This window comes from Syngnathoides biaculeatus, chromosome 10 (genome assembly GCF_019802595.1).
Source record: "Syngnathoides biaculeatus isolate LvHL_M chromosome 10, ASM1980259v1, whole genome shotgun sequence".
In the NCBI taxonomy this organism is placed as follows: Eukaryota; Metazoa; Chordata; class Actinopteri; order Syngnathiformes; family Syngnathidae; genus Syngnathoides; species Syngnathoides biaculeatus.
The window spans coordinates 13,138,379-13,160,024 of record NC_084649.1 but is presented as its reverse complement, the minus strand read 5'-3'; the positions used below and the strand labels follow the sequence as shown (position 1 = coordinate 13,160,024).

The window sequence follows — 21,646 nt, the reverse complement described above, 5'->3', positions numbered from 1 at the left end:
CTAAAGGAATCATGGATTCCATCCTGTTCATTTGCATGCAGTACAGTGTGATTATTTTTCACAAGGCATCTACTGTAATTGTAATGCTTACCTATTTCAATATAGAACTGATAATTGTACAGCTGTACTACTCCGCAGATCAGTCATGATCTGGTTGCTGCAGTTGGCAGCATGGTAGCATGCATGTAGCAAGTCTTCATCACAGATTTGAGGTTTGAGATTCTCCGGGTACGTTTCCAGCCACCATTTCAATAACACATGAGGTTGACTAAACACGTTAAATCGCTCGTGGGTGGGAATGTGAGTGGGATTGGTCGCTCGTCTATTTCCAAACTGACTTACTGGAACCCGGAACGGCTGCAGGTGCCCAAAATTGGTGGGGATACACCGTCATTTCTGGCCTATAAGCCGTGACTTTTTTCCGCACACTTTCAACGGCCGCAAGGGGGAACTCAAGCGGAAAAGGTAAGAGTGGTGGAATATATGCGCCGAGGAAGTGACTTTTACCGTTGCGGCCCTGTTAGCGCTGCGCTAGTGTGTTACTGCCGTGTCTCAGTGATTTTTAACGCTATGTTTTTTTTTTTTTTTTTTTTTAACCAGCCCTGTTAGCACGACCCTAGCGTTAGCGTTAGCGCAGTGGCACTAGCATTAGCATTAGTGCAGCGGCGCTAGCGTTAAACTCTCTATGTACCATCTTTCTTTGTAAATATCTCGTGTTTCAATGTGGGTTTCAATGTGGGCACTTGTGACTTTTACAGAGCTGCAGCCTATGTATGTAGCAAATGGTATTTCCTTTACAAATGGACTGGGTGAGGCTTATAACCAGGTGCGCTGCATAGGCCGGGAATTACGGTACTCTTGCTCACCAACAATCCTGAATACAAACTGTATTAAAGAAAAAAAAATGGAAGCGGAAGTAAAGGAACTGCTGCATAGTAATAGATTGAGCATCTCTGGAGAGAGCTGAAAATGGCTGTCCAGCAACAGTCACCATTCAAACTGACAGAACTGGAGAGGATCTGCAAGGAAGAATGCCAGATGATCCCCAAATCCAAAACCAAAAAAAAAAAAAAAAAAAAAAAAAAAAAAAAAAAAAAACCATGAACTTGTTGCATCATTCCCATAAAGACAGATGGTTGTATTAGCTCAAATAGAGCAAAATGAATATCGGCTTCAATTACGTCATCGGCTTCACTGCATTTAGAGAACTGCAAGTTCCTCTTGTGGACTCCGATCTCACAAATTTCAATAGTTTCTGTCCTGCAAAAGCAAGATAAACGTGAATTAAGAGTGTACTCACGATGCAAGCTGAGAGAGATGTTGATGACTCTCTCCTCAGTGAAGCTCTTCAGATTGGGAATCTTGGCGCATTTAAGATGCGTGGATGAGGGGGATTCTCCCACGTGGATCCAGCAGACCGTTTCTTGAGCGTAGAGGAAGTCCATGGCGGTGGTTTGTTTGGTGCTGGTGGACAACAGGCTGTGGACTGTGGTGCCGCTCAGAGAGGTGGCTTGAATGTTCTGGGAGTTGGCGATCAATAGCACAGGCGGACGATCCACTGGGACTGGGCGGCACAAACATAAACACGGGAACATGAAAAGAATATTCATACCGTCTGGGCCAAAAGTGCTGCTGTTGGTGACTTTTTACCATTCTTGGCCTTGCAGGAGCGGTTGTCTGGCTGAGGCAAGTAGCCCTCCACGCATGAGCAAGAATAGGAGCCTTCAGTGTTGGTACAGGACTGACTGCACGTCCCATACACATTGCACTCATCAAAATCTGACAACACACATTTGAATCCACTTATTAATATGAAATATATTTTTCCACAGCATACTGTATATGCAGACATACGCCGCATTTGATCCAGCTCTTGTGTCTTGTATATTCTCTACTGCAAGTATACGCTGTGTGCCAAATTACTACAGCCTAAAAGCCCCAAGTCACATTTGAACAGTTTTGAAAAATGAGAAGAAACATTTTTTTTTCGTAAGGTCATTGTTATTTTTACTTAAGTAAGGTAAAAATGGCATGCAATCAGGTTACGAGGTTGTTGTTCCAGTTTCAAACCCAAACGGAATTCACAGCGAATATTATTGTGCACAACACTAAAAAACACATTGTGAAGAATTTTTCCTCTCCCTTTTGATATGACCTTAGCATCTCTATCATCCATCCATATTGTAAGTCCAATAACTGTTTTTGCTTGTAGTTCATTTTAAAATGCAAGAAGAGCCCTCCCTGAGTTGCTGTTTGGAGGGACAGCATACTGTTGTCCACCCTTGTAAATCTTCCTCTGAAAGATGTTCCACATATTTTCAATAGGATTGAGGTCAGGGGGTGATGGCGGCCACACCATGAATTATCTCTGTTTAGAGTCAGGACATCATGATACTGTACCTTAGGGCCTCTCAACGCACCATTATTCCGGAATAAAAATTTAATCTGTATCTTGTTTAATTACTAGCATTAGCGCCGCGCTAGCAAGTTGCTGCTGAGTTACTGCCGCGTCTCAGCGATTTAGGTATGTTCTTTTTTTTAACCGGCCCTGTTAGTGCTGTCCAACCGTGTTGCTACTGTGTAGCTGCCAAGGCTGTTTTTTTTTTTTTTTTTTTACCGGTATGTTTTTTTTTTTTTTAAACCAGCCCAGTTCGTGCTACCATGTTGTTGCTATGTTAAGCTAAGCTAAGGTATGAAAACTTTGAAAACTCTGTGTACCGTCTCTCTTTGTAAATATCTCGTGTTTAAACGTGGGTTTCAATGTGGGCACTTGCGGCTTTTACACACACATGCAGGTTAGGTATGTACCAAATGGTATTTCCTTTACAAATCTAATGGGTGAGGTTTATAATCAGGCGCGCTCTGTAGGCCGGAAATTACGGTATATGAAATAACAACATTAAGTAATTTTCCTTTAATTAGGCTTAGCTGGGAAACTAATGGTCATCCCTGTATGGGACATATGTGATGTATACAGATAGGAGAAACACCGTAAGTGAAAGGTTGTCCAGAAAAAAAAACAATTACATTGAATCAAAAAGTTAATGTCGCTTAAAATCTATACGGATGATAATTTGGAACACAGTTTTACAGTGCCACGATGTACTTTATATTCCACTTGTTTTCAAGAAATTTGTATCAACGGCACCTGCAACTCACCTTTGCATGTCTTTCGATCTGCGCTGATCTCAAAACCACTTTTACAGAAGCAAGCAGGTCCTAATGGAGTCACTGCACAATTATCCTGGCAGCCCATGAGTGAGCAGTTGGATATAAACTCTGTGGAGGTAGAAAAGAGGACAGGGGAGACATTTTCTTTGACAGCAACTATTGTGGAAGAATTGCAAAGCGATAAACAGTACCGTAGCAGGACATATAATTTGCGTGAAGACGAAAGTAATTAGTGCATTCGTGGTGGTGATCGAAAGAGGATTTGTAAGTCGATTTGAGAAAGAATCTACTGAATGTACTGCAACTCAGGTTTAAGGCATTCTGCTGGGAACTGGAACGCTTTAAGCTGCCAATATACACAATCTGAAGAATATTTACAAGTCAGCATGTGAGCTGAAGTGCACGCCGCGTCTTTGTGGACTTAACTAAGCATGCGGCCATGACAGTGACAGTGGAGTCACTGCAAATAATAGGTTTAAGAAGTCAGCTCAGTAACTCGCTACGGCTTTAAATGCTATCCTTGAATAAAACGTTCTCAAACAGATTGAATTCACATTTTCAATTGGTCCTCAGTTAAACAGTGCATTATTTGACTAAGGACAGAATTTTTTTTAAAAAAGCACACAAACAGCACAAGGCAGTCAAGTGAAAAATCCTAAACTATTATTGTCCCTCCTCTTTAGAACAACTTTAGAACAACATACATATATGGGATACTTTTTTTTTTTTTACAGTTATTATTACTTTTTTAAAATTCTTGTTTTTGTCCAGGTTGACTGTTATTTTTTGGGTCGATGCGCTCCAGTGGAATCTCCCCTAAAGGACCTCTAATTCAGACATCCAACCATGAAACTGGGAAAGCACTATTGCATGCCTGTTTGACAATGTCCGTTTTATCTGTTCCATCTGAGTCTCATATAAAAATACATGCCACCCATTGCTCAAAAAAGTCAGTTTATGGTTTCCTATTATGAAGTTTGATTCTACTAATTGTTTTCCTTTAGCAACAACAAAAAAGTGCTATTGTAGCACCTGAATTTCCCCACAGAGATTCATTGAGGGATAAAATAATTGCTTTGTTTTTGTGATTTTACTTTTTGTGCTGTTGTTTCATTGTGTTATGTCTTATGTTTTTAATATAGAAAATTTTGTTTAGGTCACAGAATATTCGATAATTTAGGGTCCCAGTGTAGTTCCGTTTGAGCTAAAATAATGTCAATGAAATGTTTCTCGATTAAACATAACAGTAGAAATAAAGATAACTACGGAAAACAAGATGAGTCATAATGAGGAAACCATGCACAGATTAAAAAGTGATCCATCAAATGAGAGACAGAAACGGCATAAACATGTTATAATCACACCTTCCTGTCCGGTGATCATCTAAAGATAGAATCACAACTATAAATCACAGTGACTCTTCTCTCTCTCACACACGCAGACATGCACATTTAAAAACATAGATACATGAACACACGCTCACACACACACACACACACACACACCACACACACACACACACACACACACACACACACACACACCGCAGTCTAATCCAGCAGTCACAAGTGATTCACTTTGCCCAGAAAGATTTACACGAAACTCCCATCAACATGCAAACTTTTGCAGCAATAGAGGGTGGAGCCTTGAAAATAATCGCTAACTAAAGGAACAATTCACCACAACCAATCTGTTCTATAATAACGAAACTCATTTGTTTGCCTTCTCTTAACAGTCTTCCGGGGAAATATAGGTGATGTGATCTCTACTCTGAGAAAAAAAAATGTCTAATAGGTGACTTTGATAAATCCCAATTCCGATGCAATGCAGCAAATCGGAGAAACGTAGGCAACAAGTCGTACTTTGTGCGAGCTTCAGCAGCTTGCAGGCACAGCCGCAGTTTAAATTACAGACATGCCCGGAATTTTCCAAAACAAGTCTGAGCACACAACAACTCAGATAAGTTTAGTAAAGCAACACGGGCAGAGATGTAAACAACCTCATCGGATGCATTCCACAAAATAGTTCCTTTGAAGAAAAAGCAAAAATGCTCATATTCCAGATACCGACAGCTGACATTCACCTCATGATTGTGTTTAAATTGCCAAAGTGCTTCTTTGTATTCAAAATTGTATTTCTCAATTTTAAGATTATTTCCATCTACTCAATAGAAAATTCTAAATACTGAATTTCGGTTTATCACTAATATCCTTCATATTCAAAATGGATAAAACGTGCCCATCACATTGTTTTTCTGAACACATGCACTCATAATTATCTATTCAAAATGTTTAAATCATGCTCCATCGACATTTGTTTTCTCGAGAAATCATCATGAATAAAAGCTTTGCTCTATTTTTTTTCCCCCCCTTTGTGCTCCATGAATGAATTCTACCAAATTAAACCTGTTCATTATTGCCGGTGCAGCGCATTTTTCTAATGAGCAAAAAGCTACCTCATTAATACAATTTACCTAAATAACTCACAGCTATTCTAAAATGACCAGTATTTTAAACACTCTTCTACCAATTTTACAATAATTCACCAGTGTTAGGAGGGCCGGTAGTTTATGGACTGATTTTGCACCTAACTTTGCAAAATGACTGTTCCTGCTTCAAGTCTGGTCACGGTGGTCTTATTTTGCAAAGTTGGGTTTTCATTTCCACCCAAGATACACTTACACACACACACACAAATCTACAGGCAAATACAGGTACATTTTCAGTTTATGTATGTGGCACATCTTGTCATTCCTGCATCATGCTTCATAAACTATCCTACAAGTGCCCAGGACTGATTGTTTTTATTCTGACCCAAATTGCACATAAATCTCTGGAAAACTAGGACTGCCATACTGGCCTCCTGTCGCTGTGGTAAAACAAAAAAATCAGCACTTCTATCAGGGGAGGTGTAGGACAGTTTTGATTGTGATTCATAGTGGAATTAACCATGTGGCTTCAAGTAGCAAACCAAACCTTTTCACACACACTTGTATACAGGACATCTGAACCCAGTATACGCTTATAATAGCACCATGACATGGGGAGTAAAATTGCTACAGGGAGATTACCAGGATGGAGAATTTGAAGATAATCACGTACTCGGCACCGGTGGTATTGATAACTGCAATGCTTTTATGAAGAAAGATGAAGTGACATCACGTGGCGAGGATGAGTGTGACAGGTCATACCTCTGCAGTGGGGTCCCTCGTCCCAGCCGTCGGTACAATCTGGAACCCCGTTGCACAGTTTGCTCATCTGGATGCAAAGCTCTGTCCCCCCACACTGGTACTCGTTTGGGGGGCACTTTAACACAGCGCTCTGGGGACCTGAGGGAAACAAATAATAAAAGTAAAGGTCATGTGGGCCAATTTCAGAAGGTTCTATCAAAGTGGTAAGTAACCCTTTGCATTAATTAGCACCCGATTAATTGAACTATTCAGTGAATTGCAGCATTAAGTGCTGATTACACAGTAGTTGTTGATTAATGCTATTCTGCAGCAGGTGAGGTACAATGAGGATTGCACTGCATCCATGCGTACTTTCTCTGGGCAGCATAATTCAGCTTTATATAGGAAAACGTTAGCATTAAAACAGGATTTCAGAACAACTGATAATTAAAGAAGAAATTTCGTAAGTCATCAATTGAATGATTCTCTATCCTTATTGGATTATAACTATTACTGGGCTACAAACATTTTGACAAATGCCTTTCCAAATATGCATAGAATATTTTTGCTGGCTTATATTATATATATAAAAATTACTCCAGTCTAAAGCAAACATGGTGAAGCAGCTATTATGCTGCACACAAATAGAGGAAGTTGCCAACAGAGGAGAGGTCACCCCCAAGTGGGAATGTTTTTAAATCTAGGTTGAAAACTCTTCCTTTTTCTCATGGTTTTTAGAGTATATCCACTTTTTAATTGTATGTTTTTAATATACATTTTGTTTGTCATTTTTATTGTTTTTAACCCATTTTAAATGTTTTATCTCTTTGATTTCAAATGCCTTTAGCAAAGCACAGCAAAGCAAAGCAAATTTATGTGTATAGTGCATTTCATACACGAGGTAAATGATTGCGTTACCTCGTGTATGAAATGCGCTATAGAAATAAATTTGCTATCTTTGCTTTTGCTTACTGAATATAATTATCGCAAAGTCTAACAAATATCTAATCATTTCAAATTCCTAATTAGTGGGTTTTACACATCACACATGTCCACTTTAATTTCAGTTATGTGAGCTCTTCATTAATGGCATTTGTTACACAGGGATAAGGGATATTAAGATTATCAGATTATTAAAACAAAGTGTGAATATGTTCTAAACATGGTACAGTACTTTATTCTCCAAACAAAAACCCACATAAAGCTTCTTTTTCAAAACAAACAATTGTATTGTGCCACTATAGATTGTGCAGGTAGCTAAACACCAGTATACTTATCTTCACACATAACTGTCCAACTTAACATTAGTTGAACTTCTCAACCTGTTCATATAATTAGATACACTATAACCCATTTTAGTGTGGCCCTCCGTTAATTTAAGCCACTGCTCAGGGTGGCAACAGGGGTCAATCATATCCAAGCAGAAATCAGCATTTTCCTAAAACTCCAGCACAATGTCACACAGTATATCATGAACACATGCAAGGAGCATCTACCATCCATTAAGATTGTTTTGTGCACCTCAAACAACCCCCACAACCCACCCCCATACCCCCGTGGATGTGTTAGCCCGATTTGGCTCGCCTTCAACTAAAACAAACAGGCTAGCAATGATTTGGCGTTTCACAGTGAGCAGGAAGGCTGCTGTCACTTCACAACATCAACGACTACAATTTACATCGTGTGGACTCGTCTGGACTCTTTAAGCATTATAGTCACGCATCTTTCACAGAACACGGGAGGGTCAAACACAATCAGCTCATGGACGTTGGTCGACCACGAATAGGTTTGGATTTTGAAATCACTGTCCCCATTGGAAGTCATGAAAGCCTTTCATGAACAGTAAATCTTTCTTTCCTCATTTACATCTCTCAGCCTTCTCTTTAGTTTTCCTCTAGCCGACTCCACAATTTGCACACCTAAAGAGTTTTTTTTTCTTTTGCTTGTTTTTCTTTTGAAGTCTTTGTGGTTGAGAAGCACAATTGAATGACCATTGAGTTAGCGAACATGTCTTGCTGAGTTTCAAACTAACCCTCAGACCTTTCACCTCCGCTTGTGTACGTGTGTGTGTGTGTGTGTGTGTGTGTGTGTGTCTGTGTGTGTGTGTTTGAGGGTGAGGGGGCAGGGGGATCGGAGATGTTCCTCAGTTACAAAACTATGGATGTCGCCGTCATTACAGGACTGATGCGGGATTAGTAACGTGAACTGAAAGTGAATTTGTGGTTTTATTAAGTTAAGTTTACTTACTTCCATATAGTCACCTCCTCCAGTTAATGCCACCAAATGTGTGTTTGTCATCCTTAGTACTTTGATGGATAAGATGCAGAAGACCATCAATCACTCGATCCATTCATCTACCACTTATCCTCACTAGGGTCACAGGTGTGCTAGAGTCTATCTCAGGTGACTCTGGACGAGAAGCGGGGTTCCACCAGAATTGCTCGCTATCCAATCACAGGACACATATAAACAAACAGCCATTCGCTCTCACATTCACAGCTTTGGTCAATTTAGAGTCTTCAATGAATCTACCATGGATGTTTCAGGAATGCGGGAGGAAATCACAGTACCTAGAGAAAACCTACACAGGCACCTGGAGAACATCCAAAATCCACACAGGCGAGCCTGGATTTGAACCCGGGTCCTAAGAACTGTGAGGCAGATGTGTAGACCATATTCTTAGGTGGTGTCATGCATGACAGAGGTTTGAAATATGTGGTTTTGTGTGACCCTCAAGGAGTTTTTTTTCTTCCTCTACAGTTTTTGGTCGACCTCAGCGGCACTCCACAATGAGAGGTTGCTGTGAGACTTCACGAGGGGTTTCCACAGCCTTAATGAAAAAGTGATGAAACTCTACAATGTTCTAGGTAGTTGGGCTCATTTAATAGTTTATGAGACAATCAAGTAACTAAAATAATAATGAGAAGTGGTGTGCGTGAAAATGGATGAAGACGTGTTGTATGTCTGTTCCTATATGTTATCAAGCCGGTATTTCTTGTGTCTTGGGGGGAAAAAAAAAAGAGAGAAAATTGAATTTTTGATTGTCAAAAGGGTTCAAGACAAATCCATTCCCCCTTGACCTCTTTTAGTTCAAGGTCTTTGACTCTGTTTTCTCTCTTTAAGGGCCTACTGTACAGCGACTTTGCAGCGCGACCACAAGGCCGACATACACAATCCCACTGTGACCATGAAGGAAAAGTAGCAGGACTACAAACACACCATTATCCGAACCAAACGAAGCCTTTTATTGCCTCTACAGCATCCACACATCCACACAAGAGGATAAACACCCACAATGAGCACGGGAGTGCAGTGGCATGCAGGCCTGCGTGGTTCTGTTTGCTGAGGGAGAAAATATATCTCGGGTAAACACCAGTCTCGGCAGACCTTCTCAAATTCCTCAGAAGACATTCGGTCTTTGCAGCTTGAACTCAAGAAACTGCCACAATCAATGTGTCGACGCCTTTTCAACCAAATGATTGTGAACTGAACTTTATGTTCCCTGGATGAGGTTTTGGTGCTTTGTGACTCCGACCAGTATTTCATCCACAAAAGGACAAATGACTCAGCAAGAAGTCTGTCCTGTTGCCCACAGTTTTGTGCGGCCGCTCCTAACGGCTGTCGCACATTTTCCAAGTGTAGCTGTGGAACATGACTGATGAACAAAACAAAGACATTTTTTTTTTTCTTTCGAAGTTTTAACCATCATCTACTGCATGAATCATGCCCGCAAAGTGCTTTGCAACACTGGGAAAAAGCAAATTTTCAAAATATACTGTAACTGCAATACAGTAAGTAGGCAACTGTGTTTTAATAGCTACATTTGAAGGATACATTTGCTTTATTGTTGCTGTTATTGTTTATCACTTTTGCTCATAATGACAGCAAACTGAAATTAAGAAATGGTTGGGAGTTGCTTTATTAGCAGCTACATATGAGTAAACAAATGGTACAATACCAGAAGACGATAGGGGCACGTGAACACAATAGTATCAGGGTCACTTGTGACGCACTCCCCCGTGCTGGTTCTTCTGTCGCTAAGCTGCCGATTTAGCACAGAACAACAAAGCCCCCCATTCTGGATTAATGCATTTATAAAGAACAGGGAGCCATAATAACAGCAAGCTGCGGTTTTGCCATAAAACAGCTGACCCAAGGCTACTCCTGTTTGGGCAAGGGATTAAATATGGAGAAAAATCAAAATCCAATGTGTTCATTAGTACGTTTTAGATGTGCCGCTGGGCACTCTTTTACATAAAAAAACAACAACTGGTTATTTCCCTTGCTTTATGTTTCTAAGATACACTAGCGATTGGAGGGGGGGCACGGTGGAGCACCTGCAAAGCGTTGGCCTCACAGTTCTGAGAATCTGGGTTCATTCCCAGCCCCGCCTGCGTGGAGTTTGCATGTTCTCCTCATGCCTGTGTGGGTTTTCTCCAGGCACTCGGGTTTCCTCCCACATCCCAAAAACATGCAACATTCAATGGACACTCTAAAATTGCCCCGCGGTGTGATTGTGAGTCCGACTGTTGTCTGTCTCTATGTGCCCTGCGATTGGCTGGCAACAAGTTCAGGGTGTACACTGCCTCCTGCCCGTTGACAGCTGCAATAGGCTCCAGCACTCCCCATGACCCTTGTGAGGATAAGCAGATGGAAATAAATCCGAAAATAAATGGATGGGTTGATAGCGATTGGAGGCCAAAAATAAGCTTGGATCAGATGATGTCACCCGAAAAGGACAAGTGCTTACTTAATATGGAGGAAAAAGTAAAACTAAACACAAACACGTGACTCGTCTTTCAGAGGCCACATGGAATAGATTTTTCCTGCCATGTGTTAAACTGAATAAATGTGTGGCCAATTACCAAAGTAAAAAAAAAAAAAAAAAAAAACAATTGAAGTGATGGAAAAGGAACGAGGAAGAATAGGGGAGCCTTGCAGGATCTAATTGAACACCTCATTCATAGGAAGCGGTCCAAAGTCCCACAAGGCCCCATTCTTCTGTGAGCTGGCAGCACTTAGTAAGGCTACAATGAAAATGGCTGTTAATTTAAAGCAAACACGGCCTTTGATTCAATATTTCTCCGTGGCGTTGAAGCACGGTCATCTGGAACAACCATTCTCGTCTTGAGTCAACTAATATTTTCTGATGGAAAATTGGAGATTGTTGGGACGGGTTTGAATTGATTATTAGCAAGTTACAAAACCATTTTTCCTATCAAAACGAAGACATACTGGATTGCAGACACCTCGTACGCGTGGAGTCATTAAGTCGCTGCCCACAGAGGTGGATCACATGCTCCATCGGGCAGCGCGATGGAGTCAGGCCACGCGAAATAAAGCCATTGTTTGATCGCATAACTGGGCTGCGGCCCCGTACAAATCACGCTGAGCTGCCGTGTTGTAAGCGGCGTCATGTGCAAACCTTGATCCGACCAGTGGCACGGTCGCATGAGGAGAGCAGGGTGGGGGAGGGGGTGGTAGGGCCACGAGACACAGCGGTGAGGGGACGCTGATTGATTAGTATTGGCACACACGTTCACATCGCATCGAGGATTATTATACCCCATTATGCCCCATCAAACGGCGAGGATCTTTTCATTTTTTCGAATAAACAGTTTGTCACTCAACACCATAAATCGATGCATAATGTCCTTGGCAATAAATCTTATACTAGCAGAAAGCCCGTTTATTGCCCTTTTAAACGGTGTCAAGTTTATCAGCAACATGCAGTAATCGTTTTGGTTTTTTTTTTTTTTTTTTACTTAAAATAGTTTAAAATCTAATAATTCACCCTCTCAACAGCAAATATTATTTGATTTGTCAAGTCCTCCAAAGAACACACTAATTATCTTTGCATTTCATCAAAATAAAGTATAAGATATTGGCAAACATCTACTTTTACTCACCACCTATTTTCTGACGTTACGAACCAAACCAGAAACTGAGTCATTATCAATTTATCAAGTTAATCTACTATGAAAATAATTATTTAGAGCAGTAGTAAAAAATACCTGTTTGTGATAAGTAGTTAAACATGAAGCGGTCAATCAAATATTAATGTAATCCAAATAGAAACCCTTTGCATTAATCTCTACCCAAGAAATAGCTCTCACTTTAAAAAAACTTGGTGAGTACAACATTACTATATTGAAAATTGTGAATAAACAGTAATTTTAAAAAATGATTTTGTAATCAACTTTAACGCAAATACATTTTTATACACTCATTTGCTTAATAGTATAATCAAATATTCAATAATGACAGCGTGATTTGTGCCCGTAAAAAAAAAATTGCTGAAATCATAGCGCCATCTCCAGACTGAAGGACCGGTTCCGTATAACAGGGGACATCAGAGACGGGCCACAAATTGAGCGTGCAAAGGGGACGACACCCCAATACGTTTTCTCACCCGGTCAGTAATTTTGGTACCACACACTGTTTTCTACAGATTTGAAGTCAAGATTTAGAGGATGATGTGGCCAACAGCTCTGCCCAAACAATCCGGAACAGACTGCACTCAGCCCATCTCGTCACCATCAGGCCTGTTTTGTTCAGCGATGAGTCCAGATTCTGCCTATTGTTGGATTCTAGGTTCAAATGCAGTCATAACATGAAGAAGTCTATCCTGAATGCTGCGCTGACAGAGTAACATCTTTTTTGAGGCAATGTGATGGTGTGGAGCGGCATCTCCCTCACGGGAAAAACGAGGTTTGTCATCATTGAAGGCAATCTTCATGCAGCGAGATACCCAGATGTTGATCTCCAGAGTCTGAGATTGAACTATAATGCCATGACAATGCGTACCCACAAAGAGCGGGGTTCACTGTGTCAGAGACAACCCCCGCAAGTTTAGTGTACGTAGCGCAACCATATTGGCTGGATTGTGACAAATGCCATCTGAAAAATTAAACGCCATCCCCACAACATTCAGCATGAGGGGCCAGCCTATTGTGGCTGTCTATGGTTCTTCCTCTGCGACTGAGGCCCCTTTATTAAGTAAATTGTGAAAGAAACTTGAATCGTCCAACCCACCAAACATCAAACAAGAGTAAATGCCAAAGGCAAAACAAGATGTTTGCAATTAGTAGAGATTTGGCACATGACGCAACACATATTGAGCTCTGCTGCTCAACGCCAAAAGGTACGGTCGTTACAAACGCAGCACCGTTAAAAAGGATAATACAGAGGCTTTCCTACAGTGTAAGATCTTTTGCCAAGAAGGATTGTTACAACTAAGAAATTACATACCAAAAACACATTTCATTACTTTTTGTTTATTATGTACTGAATGGGACCAACTGCAACAATCCACAGCCTAACAGAAACGTAAGAAGACAGGGCAGGATTTTGCACTCCGGAGTAATGTTGAAGCTTTCAATGTAGAATGTCCAAAAACAACACACAACTTCATTTTGACCCTAATAAAGTTAGTACCGAACACCAGAAAGTGATAATGTCATCATGTCATTATCCAAGCCACTTATCCCCACTAGGGTCGTGGGAAAGCTATCCCAGCTAGCATCGGGTGAAAGGCGGACTGCACCCTTAACTGGTCGCTAGTTAGTCGCAGAGCAGATAGACACCATCACTGAGTAGGAATCGATCCCACGCTTCTCGCACCAAAGGCAGGCATGTGTACCACTACACCATCAGTGACTTAGATAGTGATAATAATAACAATAATAATAATCTTGGTTCATAACTAACAAACCAAATCAACCTTTCACTCTTGGTGCAATACAGTGAAGAAAATAATAATAACAATAATAATAATAATACACCCTGCGATATTGAAACTTCTCCTACTTAGAAATGATGGAGGGTCTGAAATTTTCATCGTAGGGGTATGTCCACTGTGAGAGAGACAATCTAAAAAGAAAAATCCAGAAATCCCAACCTATGATTTTTTTTTTAACCATTTATTTGTGTGATACAGCTGCAAGTAAGTATTTGAACACCTGATAAAACCAATGTTAATATTTGGTACAGTAGCCTTTTGTTTGCAATTACAGAGGTCAAACGTTTCCTGTAGTTGTTCACCAGATTTGCACACACTGCAGGAGGGATTTTGGCCCACTCCTCCATACAGATCTTCTCTAAATCAGACAGGTTTCTGAGCTGTCGCCGAGAAAGACAAGAGTTTCAGCTCCCTCCAAAGATTTTCTATTGGGTTTAGGTCTGGAGACTCCCGAGGCCAGGCCAGAACCTTGATAGGTTTTCCTGGCTGTGTGCTTCGGCTCATTGTCATGTTGAAAGACCCTGCCGCGACCCATCTTCAATGCTCTGACTGAAGGAAAGAGGTTGTTTCCCAAACTCTGACAATACATGGCCGCCGTCATCCTCTCCTTAAAACAGTGCAGTCATCCTGTCCCATGTGCAGAAAAACATCCCCAAAGCATGATGCTACCACCCCAATGGTTCACAGTAGGGATGGTGTTCTTGGGATGGAACTCGTCATTCATCAACCTCCAAACACGGTTAGTGGAATTATGAGCAAAAAGTTCAATTTTGGTCTCATCTGACCACATAAGTTCCTCCCATGACTCCTCTGTATCATCCAAATGGTCATTGGCAAACTTAAGACAGGCCTTGACATGTGCTGGTTTAAGCAGGGGAACCTTCCGTGCCGTGCACAGCTCTTCATTGACCAAGTCTTGTAGTGTAGTCCCGGGCTGATTCCTCACCTTTCAAAGTCACCTTGGAAGCGATATATTTAGAGGGCTGACAGTGATTGCCTTTTTTTTTCCCTTTGCTTAAATAAAGTGCTACAGTTTAAGGACAACTTGGACAATCTATAATACACACTGTACCCATTTAACAGGAGATAAGACACAAAGTTACGGTAAGTGCTACAGCTGTTTACTAATATATCTTTGAATTTGGCTAGCAAATGGTTGTAAGCGCAAACCCAGTCAGTCGCATTCTCTGAAAAGACTCTAACCACCTCACACTCCGTAATCATTCGGAAATACTACATCGAAAACATATGCAAAACCACAGTAATGGGATGTCATTCAACAATATTGTTTTTGGAAAACCAAATATTTTAAAGGACCCAACCGAAATGTAATATTCATAACATTTGCACTCTCTACAAAATGTTTCACATGACATCATACTACATGTTTAAGGTTGTTATTTTAGCAAGGATATGATGGAGTATTGCTCATTTTTAACTGAAGATATTACATTGAATGTACTTTAACAGGATGGAAGAAACTGACACGTCATTTCAATTCTAAGGGTGTCTGCTCAGTGTGAGTGGATTTCAACTTCATTTGTCAAAATATTACCATGTGAATTGATAATAAGATGACTCCTTCCAACTACAAGAGCAGTTTATTCGTCACAGATTATATTATCCGCTTGCCACTCTTGAAACGCCACCCACACATTCTGCCTGACAGTGATGTAACCATACTCGCCATGGCAACAAGTGTCACAAGAGTCTCTAACAACAATCTTTATGAAAGTAATATTAGCAAATGAAAAGGTAACACTTTCAACTAGGTTTTGTGACAATAGACTAGATGACGATGAATAATTTAATACACTTATGACTTAACAATACACTTAAAATGTGTTTTTCTGACCACTTAAGACCAGGCTGAATAACTGGCAGTGTCTGTGATGCCCATAGACTAAATGATGCCTTCGTGGATGAAGCAACTTAATTCCGACCCAGTGATCTCAAGAAATCATTTGACACGCCTCTATGGTCTGCTCTGCCAAAAAGAAAATAAAAATAAACTCCATACCTCTCGGACAAAGTCGGGCGACCCCTTGCGCAGTACGTTGCTAACGTCAGTTAAAAATAGCCAACAATTGCTTTTAGAGGCCGAAATTTCAAGGCGTCGATGCGTCAAAATTACATGACGGTTCAAAGAGTGTCATTTGCCCTAAAAAGTCCAAATTCAACTCAACTAGCGCACATGGAATATTACTGGTGAGAGGGCGGTGTTGGCAGTTGAAGATGTCACGTACTTCATCACTCAATTATTTTGGGGTGAATTTATTTGTAATGGAGGATTTTAGAAGTGATCAAAATGCAGCCACTTGTTGCGTTGCTGATCAAAAATATTTTTTGGTGAGAAATCGTTGTTGAAAATCAAAAACCATAGAAAAGGAAACACATTTTTCTGTATTCCATCAAAGATACATCGAATACATCTGAGATATACATATTGGATTTTCTAGTGACCATCATTGTTCAGGTCTTTTCAAAATTAATTGTGGCCATATACAGTGTAGGGGATAACCTATACTCACTACACATCCCAGCAGTACTACAAAATGGAAAACTCTCTATGTAACACACTAAATAGTAGCTAGGGAGTGATTACAAACATGGCTGCGGAAAATGAATTGCGCCACAACACATGCATCTTAATAATTTACAAAGTTTTGTATTTTATTTTCGTTTTTAGGGTTAGAATTCTCATGATGAACTTTTTAACATATATTAAAGGGAAAATGATTCAACACTGATCCAATTCACGCTCTCCTTTTTCCCAACTTCGGTTAACCCTGATCCAAGACCTCTTTTCACGCTGCTCCTAACAGTCGGCTACTTGGTTGCTTGCTGTTCACCCCCCGCTCTTCAAAAATATCAACACCACATTTGCATTCCTTCACAGGGGGGGGGGGCTGTGGGAGGGCTGGCAAGGTGACAAGCCAAGCAGGAAGCCCAGATCCAGCCCTCCATAGCACAACAAACGTCTCCAAATGCAGCAGCCCAACTTCTCCCCGGAGTGGACAAACCACTGAGCAAACACTTGCAAAGTTAAAGTTAGTCGTTCATTTTGAAGTTAAACGAGATTTATTCAAGACAAAATCACCAGCTTGCCCGAGCAAATAAACATGCTGTGCAATATTAGTGTAGGTTATGGAAGGGGGAAAACAAAATTAATGTAGAGACTGGAATTCAGCGGTGATGTTTAAAGAACAAGCCGCATTCATCCACAATTTTCCCCACAGTAATTGTAAATAGTTTGCTTCGAGTGAGTAGGGAAGCAATTCCAGAAATTTACCAAAGGTTAGTAGAGGTGTGATCAACAACAGTGTGATATTTAGCAGAACCAGGTGGCTTAAATCTTATTGAAGAGCCATGTTCATGACAGGTCAAGGAGGGGAAGGAGTAGACCGAAGTTAAACAACTTTTCAAAGCAACACACAGACAACGACGTCATCCTAAAAGATCAAGGCACCAGCCCAAACCAGATGTGCAGCATAGATGTTTATGCCTTCACTCACTCCAAATATAACATTTAAGTTCATCTTGCAAGCGCGACAGTTTTATAATCTGTCCTGTTGTGCTAGGCTGTCTCTTGCGTCCTCTTCGAGTGGCTCCGGCATTCCCCAACTCTGTCTGTGGGGAGCACTGCTGGGATTACATAATGATCCCCCCCACCCACCGCACACCCAATTCAAACCCCTCGGGCTTTTCTTGGCTGAACAAGGTCTGGACCTCCTTGTGCTTCTTCAGGGGGACAGCTTTGGTCAGACTTATCTAAAAATGGCCTGGACTGGTGGCTGGTAAGCCAGCAGACTCTTAAATATAATGTGTCGTATCTGCCGACATTTTACTGTAACGCACAGCAATTTTTTTTTACCCACGTCTCCATCAGCTGGATTCGATGGGTCAGTCCCCGAATTGGCCGCAGTGCAAGTAGATGCAAAGTATAAAGGACAAAAAGGGAAAATCATTTCTTTGACCTGCATCAAAAATGATTTGGTTCTTCCCGCAATAGTTCATCAGAAATTGATTTTGCAATGTTTACGTAACCAACCAACCAATTAACAAATGGAGATCAAAACAAAGTTTAATGAAAAACATGACTTAGTATCAAGTATGCACGTCTGGGAGTGTTTGTGTTTTCATCAATAAGAGCGCACAGCTGCAGCAAGTTCTTAGGATCTTAATGGTGCTCTTTCATGTCAAGGTCATTGTCTGTGGCGAGCTATCTTTATGGAAACACTCATGAGCGAACACTTCACTTCGTTTCTCATATCTGAGCACCGTAACTGCCATCTGGGGTCAACTGTCAAGTGGATGACATCGTAAATGCAGAGCAAAAAAAAAAAAAAAAAAAACCTTAGACCGCACTCTAAAATGATATGAGACAGCATCTTTTTCGCACGGAACTCTCTTTCTTGCCTGTGATTGTGATCCATATTTCAACATTAGAAATTGGGCATTCTACAATAACTGTAAATATTCTCAAAGGCTCATTTCTGCTTACATAGAAACAGACCATCTTCATTGCGTTGCTAGGGGCAGTGGAAGTCACTATTACACTTCCGATATCTCCAGGCCCACCTCACATTAGAGATGGGAACACTCTAAGACACAAATACATGATACAGGAGCTCCAAAAGGCCCTAAACCAGACCAGAAGACTGTCATATGTTGTGGCTTGTCTTATTGTTAACTGGGAATCTAGAGCTGTATAAAAGGTCATATGCCCAAACAACCGTTCAGTTTTTGTTGTTCTGTGTCAGTATCCCTCTATCCCAGTCTGGCCCGGCACCCCGAGGTACAAAGAACAGCATTGTGGGAGAAATACAGCAGCTGCAGTGGACAGTGGCTGACTTCACTGGCAATGACCGACATCCCGACAAGGGCCACTGTGAAACTGCGTCCACGTAAGGCATCAATAAACCTTCCTTATGCATCGTTGAACGAAAAGCGTCCACAAAAAGTGCCATCACAATAAACAGGCAGATGGAGCTTGACTTCACTCTGTGGTAGTGGAAAAGGTTGTTAGTCAGAGACGGGCCTTACACTATATCGACAAAAGTATGACGATGGGAAGGAGTAATTAGTAGTCTACCGTTCCAAAGATAACCACAATTACAGTCCATTGTCACTCATATAACTGAGCTCTGTATTTAGAAAAAAAATATCAAATGATGTGAATCAAAATGCTTCGTTTCCTTTGTATGGTACCTACTTGACTGTGCATTGCTCCACTCGCAATTTATCCTTTTGCACTGGAACATTGGGGACTAATTTAAGCACCCTGTTATGCTTTGGTCAAGCAGATGACTCATCACATAAAGATCACGTTAGCTTTCCATGCTACTCTTTACGTCGTGATGTGCGGAGCAGATCTGAACAATAAACGCTTCAACAAGGAGATCAATGAATACTTCTTCTTCTCCTTTCGGCTTGTCCCGTTAGGGGTTGCCACAGCGTGTCATCATTTTCCATCTTAGCCTATCTTCTGCATCTTCCTCTCTAACCCCAACTGCCCTCATGTCTTCCCTCACCACATCCATAAACCTTCTTTTTCGTCTTCCTCTCGCTTTTTTGCCTGGCAGCTCCATCCTCAGCACCCTTCTACCAACATATTCACTCTCTCGCCTCTGAACATGTCCAAACCATCGAAGTCTGCTCTCTCGAATCTTATCTCCAAAACATCCAACTTTGGCTGTCCCTCGAATGAGCTCGTTTCTAATTCTATCCAACCTGCTCACTCTGAGCGAGAACCTCAACATCTTCATTTCTGCTACCTCCAGTTCTGCTTCCTGTTGTTTCTTCAGTGCCACCGTCTCTAATCCGTACATCACCAATGTTTTGTAAACTTTGCCCTTCATCCTAGCAGAGACTCTTCTGTCACATAACACACCAGAGACCTTCCGCCAGCTGTTCCAACCTGCTTGGACCAGTTTCTTCACTTCCTTACCACACTCACCATTGCTCTGGATTGTTGACCCTAAATATTTGAAGTCGTCCACCCTCGCTATCTCTTCTCCCTGTAGCCTCACTCTTCCCCCTCCACCTCTCTCATTCACGCACATATATTCTGTTTTACTTCGGCTAATCTTCATTCCTCTCCTTTCCAGTGCATGTCTCCATCTTTCTAATTGTTCCTCTGCATGCTCCCTGCTTTCACTGCATATCACAATATCATCTGTGAACATCATGGTCCAAGGGGATTCCAGTCTAACCTCATCTGTCAGCCTATCCATTACCACTGCAAACAGGAAGGGGCTCAGAGCTGATCCCTGGTGCAGTCCCACCTCCACCTTAAATTCTTCTGTCACACCTAAGGCGCACCTCACCAGGAGATCAATGAATACGTAAGAACAGAAAAGATTCTTCCTCAATCTATACCCATAGAATTGTCCAAAATGTCTTTGTTTTTTTTTAATCTGTCCTGTTCAGCTGCATGGCCTAAAAGAATATTGGATCTGTGTGCCTTTCTGTCAGAACCATTCTGCTGTGCAACAGAGTTTGAAATACTCCTGTTTATTTTTTATTCTTTTGATTATCATTATGATGATATTTACTGAAAATGCCGCCAGACAAAAAAAGGGCTTTAGGAGACAGACAGAATTGACGAGGAGAATTGGGGCAAGAACCACTAGATATTTGATATTGGACTTCATGCACGGCTTTCTTGAGGTATGTTCATGTCATTTTAATACGATACGGCTCGCAAACAGTCAACAAAATGTTGCGGAGCCTCGCGAGCGAGGACTTGGATGAGTGGTTGTGTGTAAACTTTTTTGGAGCCGAGGCACATACATACTTTATAATCGAAAGATCTCAGAGCACACCGCACTCCACCGGATAGCACAGGAACCAGCTACCACCCGAAGAGGCGAGAGCCCGCCAACAGCGAGGCCGTGCCAAGCGCTAGCTGAGAGCAATGGCAGGCGAGAATATCACAAGAAGAAGGTGGAGGGAAGACATCATGTCTTTTAGCGGTCCAGCGCAACCTTTGATTCAGTCCCAACTTGTCAATGGAGGCCGCTAAGGCGGCGTCCCACTACTGTCTGTCATCAACACATTACTTTGAAAAAAATTTAAAATTAAGATACATATAATACACAATACTTTTCAAATATTCGTTTTCCTCAATATTTGTATCCACTGATCAAGTTTTTTCATTCTTCTCTGTTGTGTGAAATCATGACAGACTTCCTTTCTGGCGTCTGGGGACACGGAAACAATTACCTATTGACTCTTCTTCAAAGTTTGACACACGCAGTTGTTTCTCTTCAATGTGTGGGCGAACGGAGGGCATCAATTTTCCGTTCCCCAACGTGACCTACGTCATTTCTTGGCGCTTCTCCGTGCACATGAAGTGTCGGAGTTGGCTCGGTCCCTGCTCACGGTATGTCAACATTTGTATTTTTTCCTTTCTTTCTTTATTTAGGCGTTCAGCCATCAGTCAACTTTCATGATTGTATTTCAGAGTGGATTTTGGGCCTTTTCATAATTCAAACGTCATGTGATAATCTAAGTAAAACTAATTGATAAAGGACTGTGTGTCACTGATGGTGGAGTGGTAC

General features: G+C 41.3%; 1 protein-coding gene across 1 annotated transcript in view; it reads right to left on the bottom strand.

Annotated features, from left to right (window-relative positions):
- Positions 1–21,646, bottom strand: part of LOC133508139 (low-density lipoprotein receptor-related protein 1-like) — a 111,526-nt gene that overhangs the window by 71,666 nt on the left and 18,214 nt on the right. Inside the window, exons 3-6 of the mRNA XM_061833931.1 lie at positions 6,362–6,499; positions 3,160–3,279; positions 1,651–1,779; positions 1,301–1,564 (exon numbers count right to left, since the gene is read on the bottom strand). Of these exons, the coding sequence (XP_061689915.1) occupies positions 1,301–1,564; positions 1,651–1,779; positions 3,160–3,279; positions 6,362–6,499 (651 nt within the window). The remainder of the gene's footprint in view (positions 1–1,300; positions 1,565–1,650; positions 1,780–3,159; positions 3,280–6,361; positions 6,500–21,646) is intronic.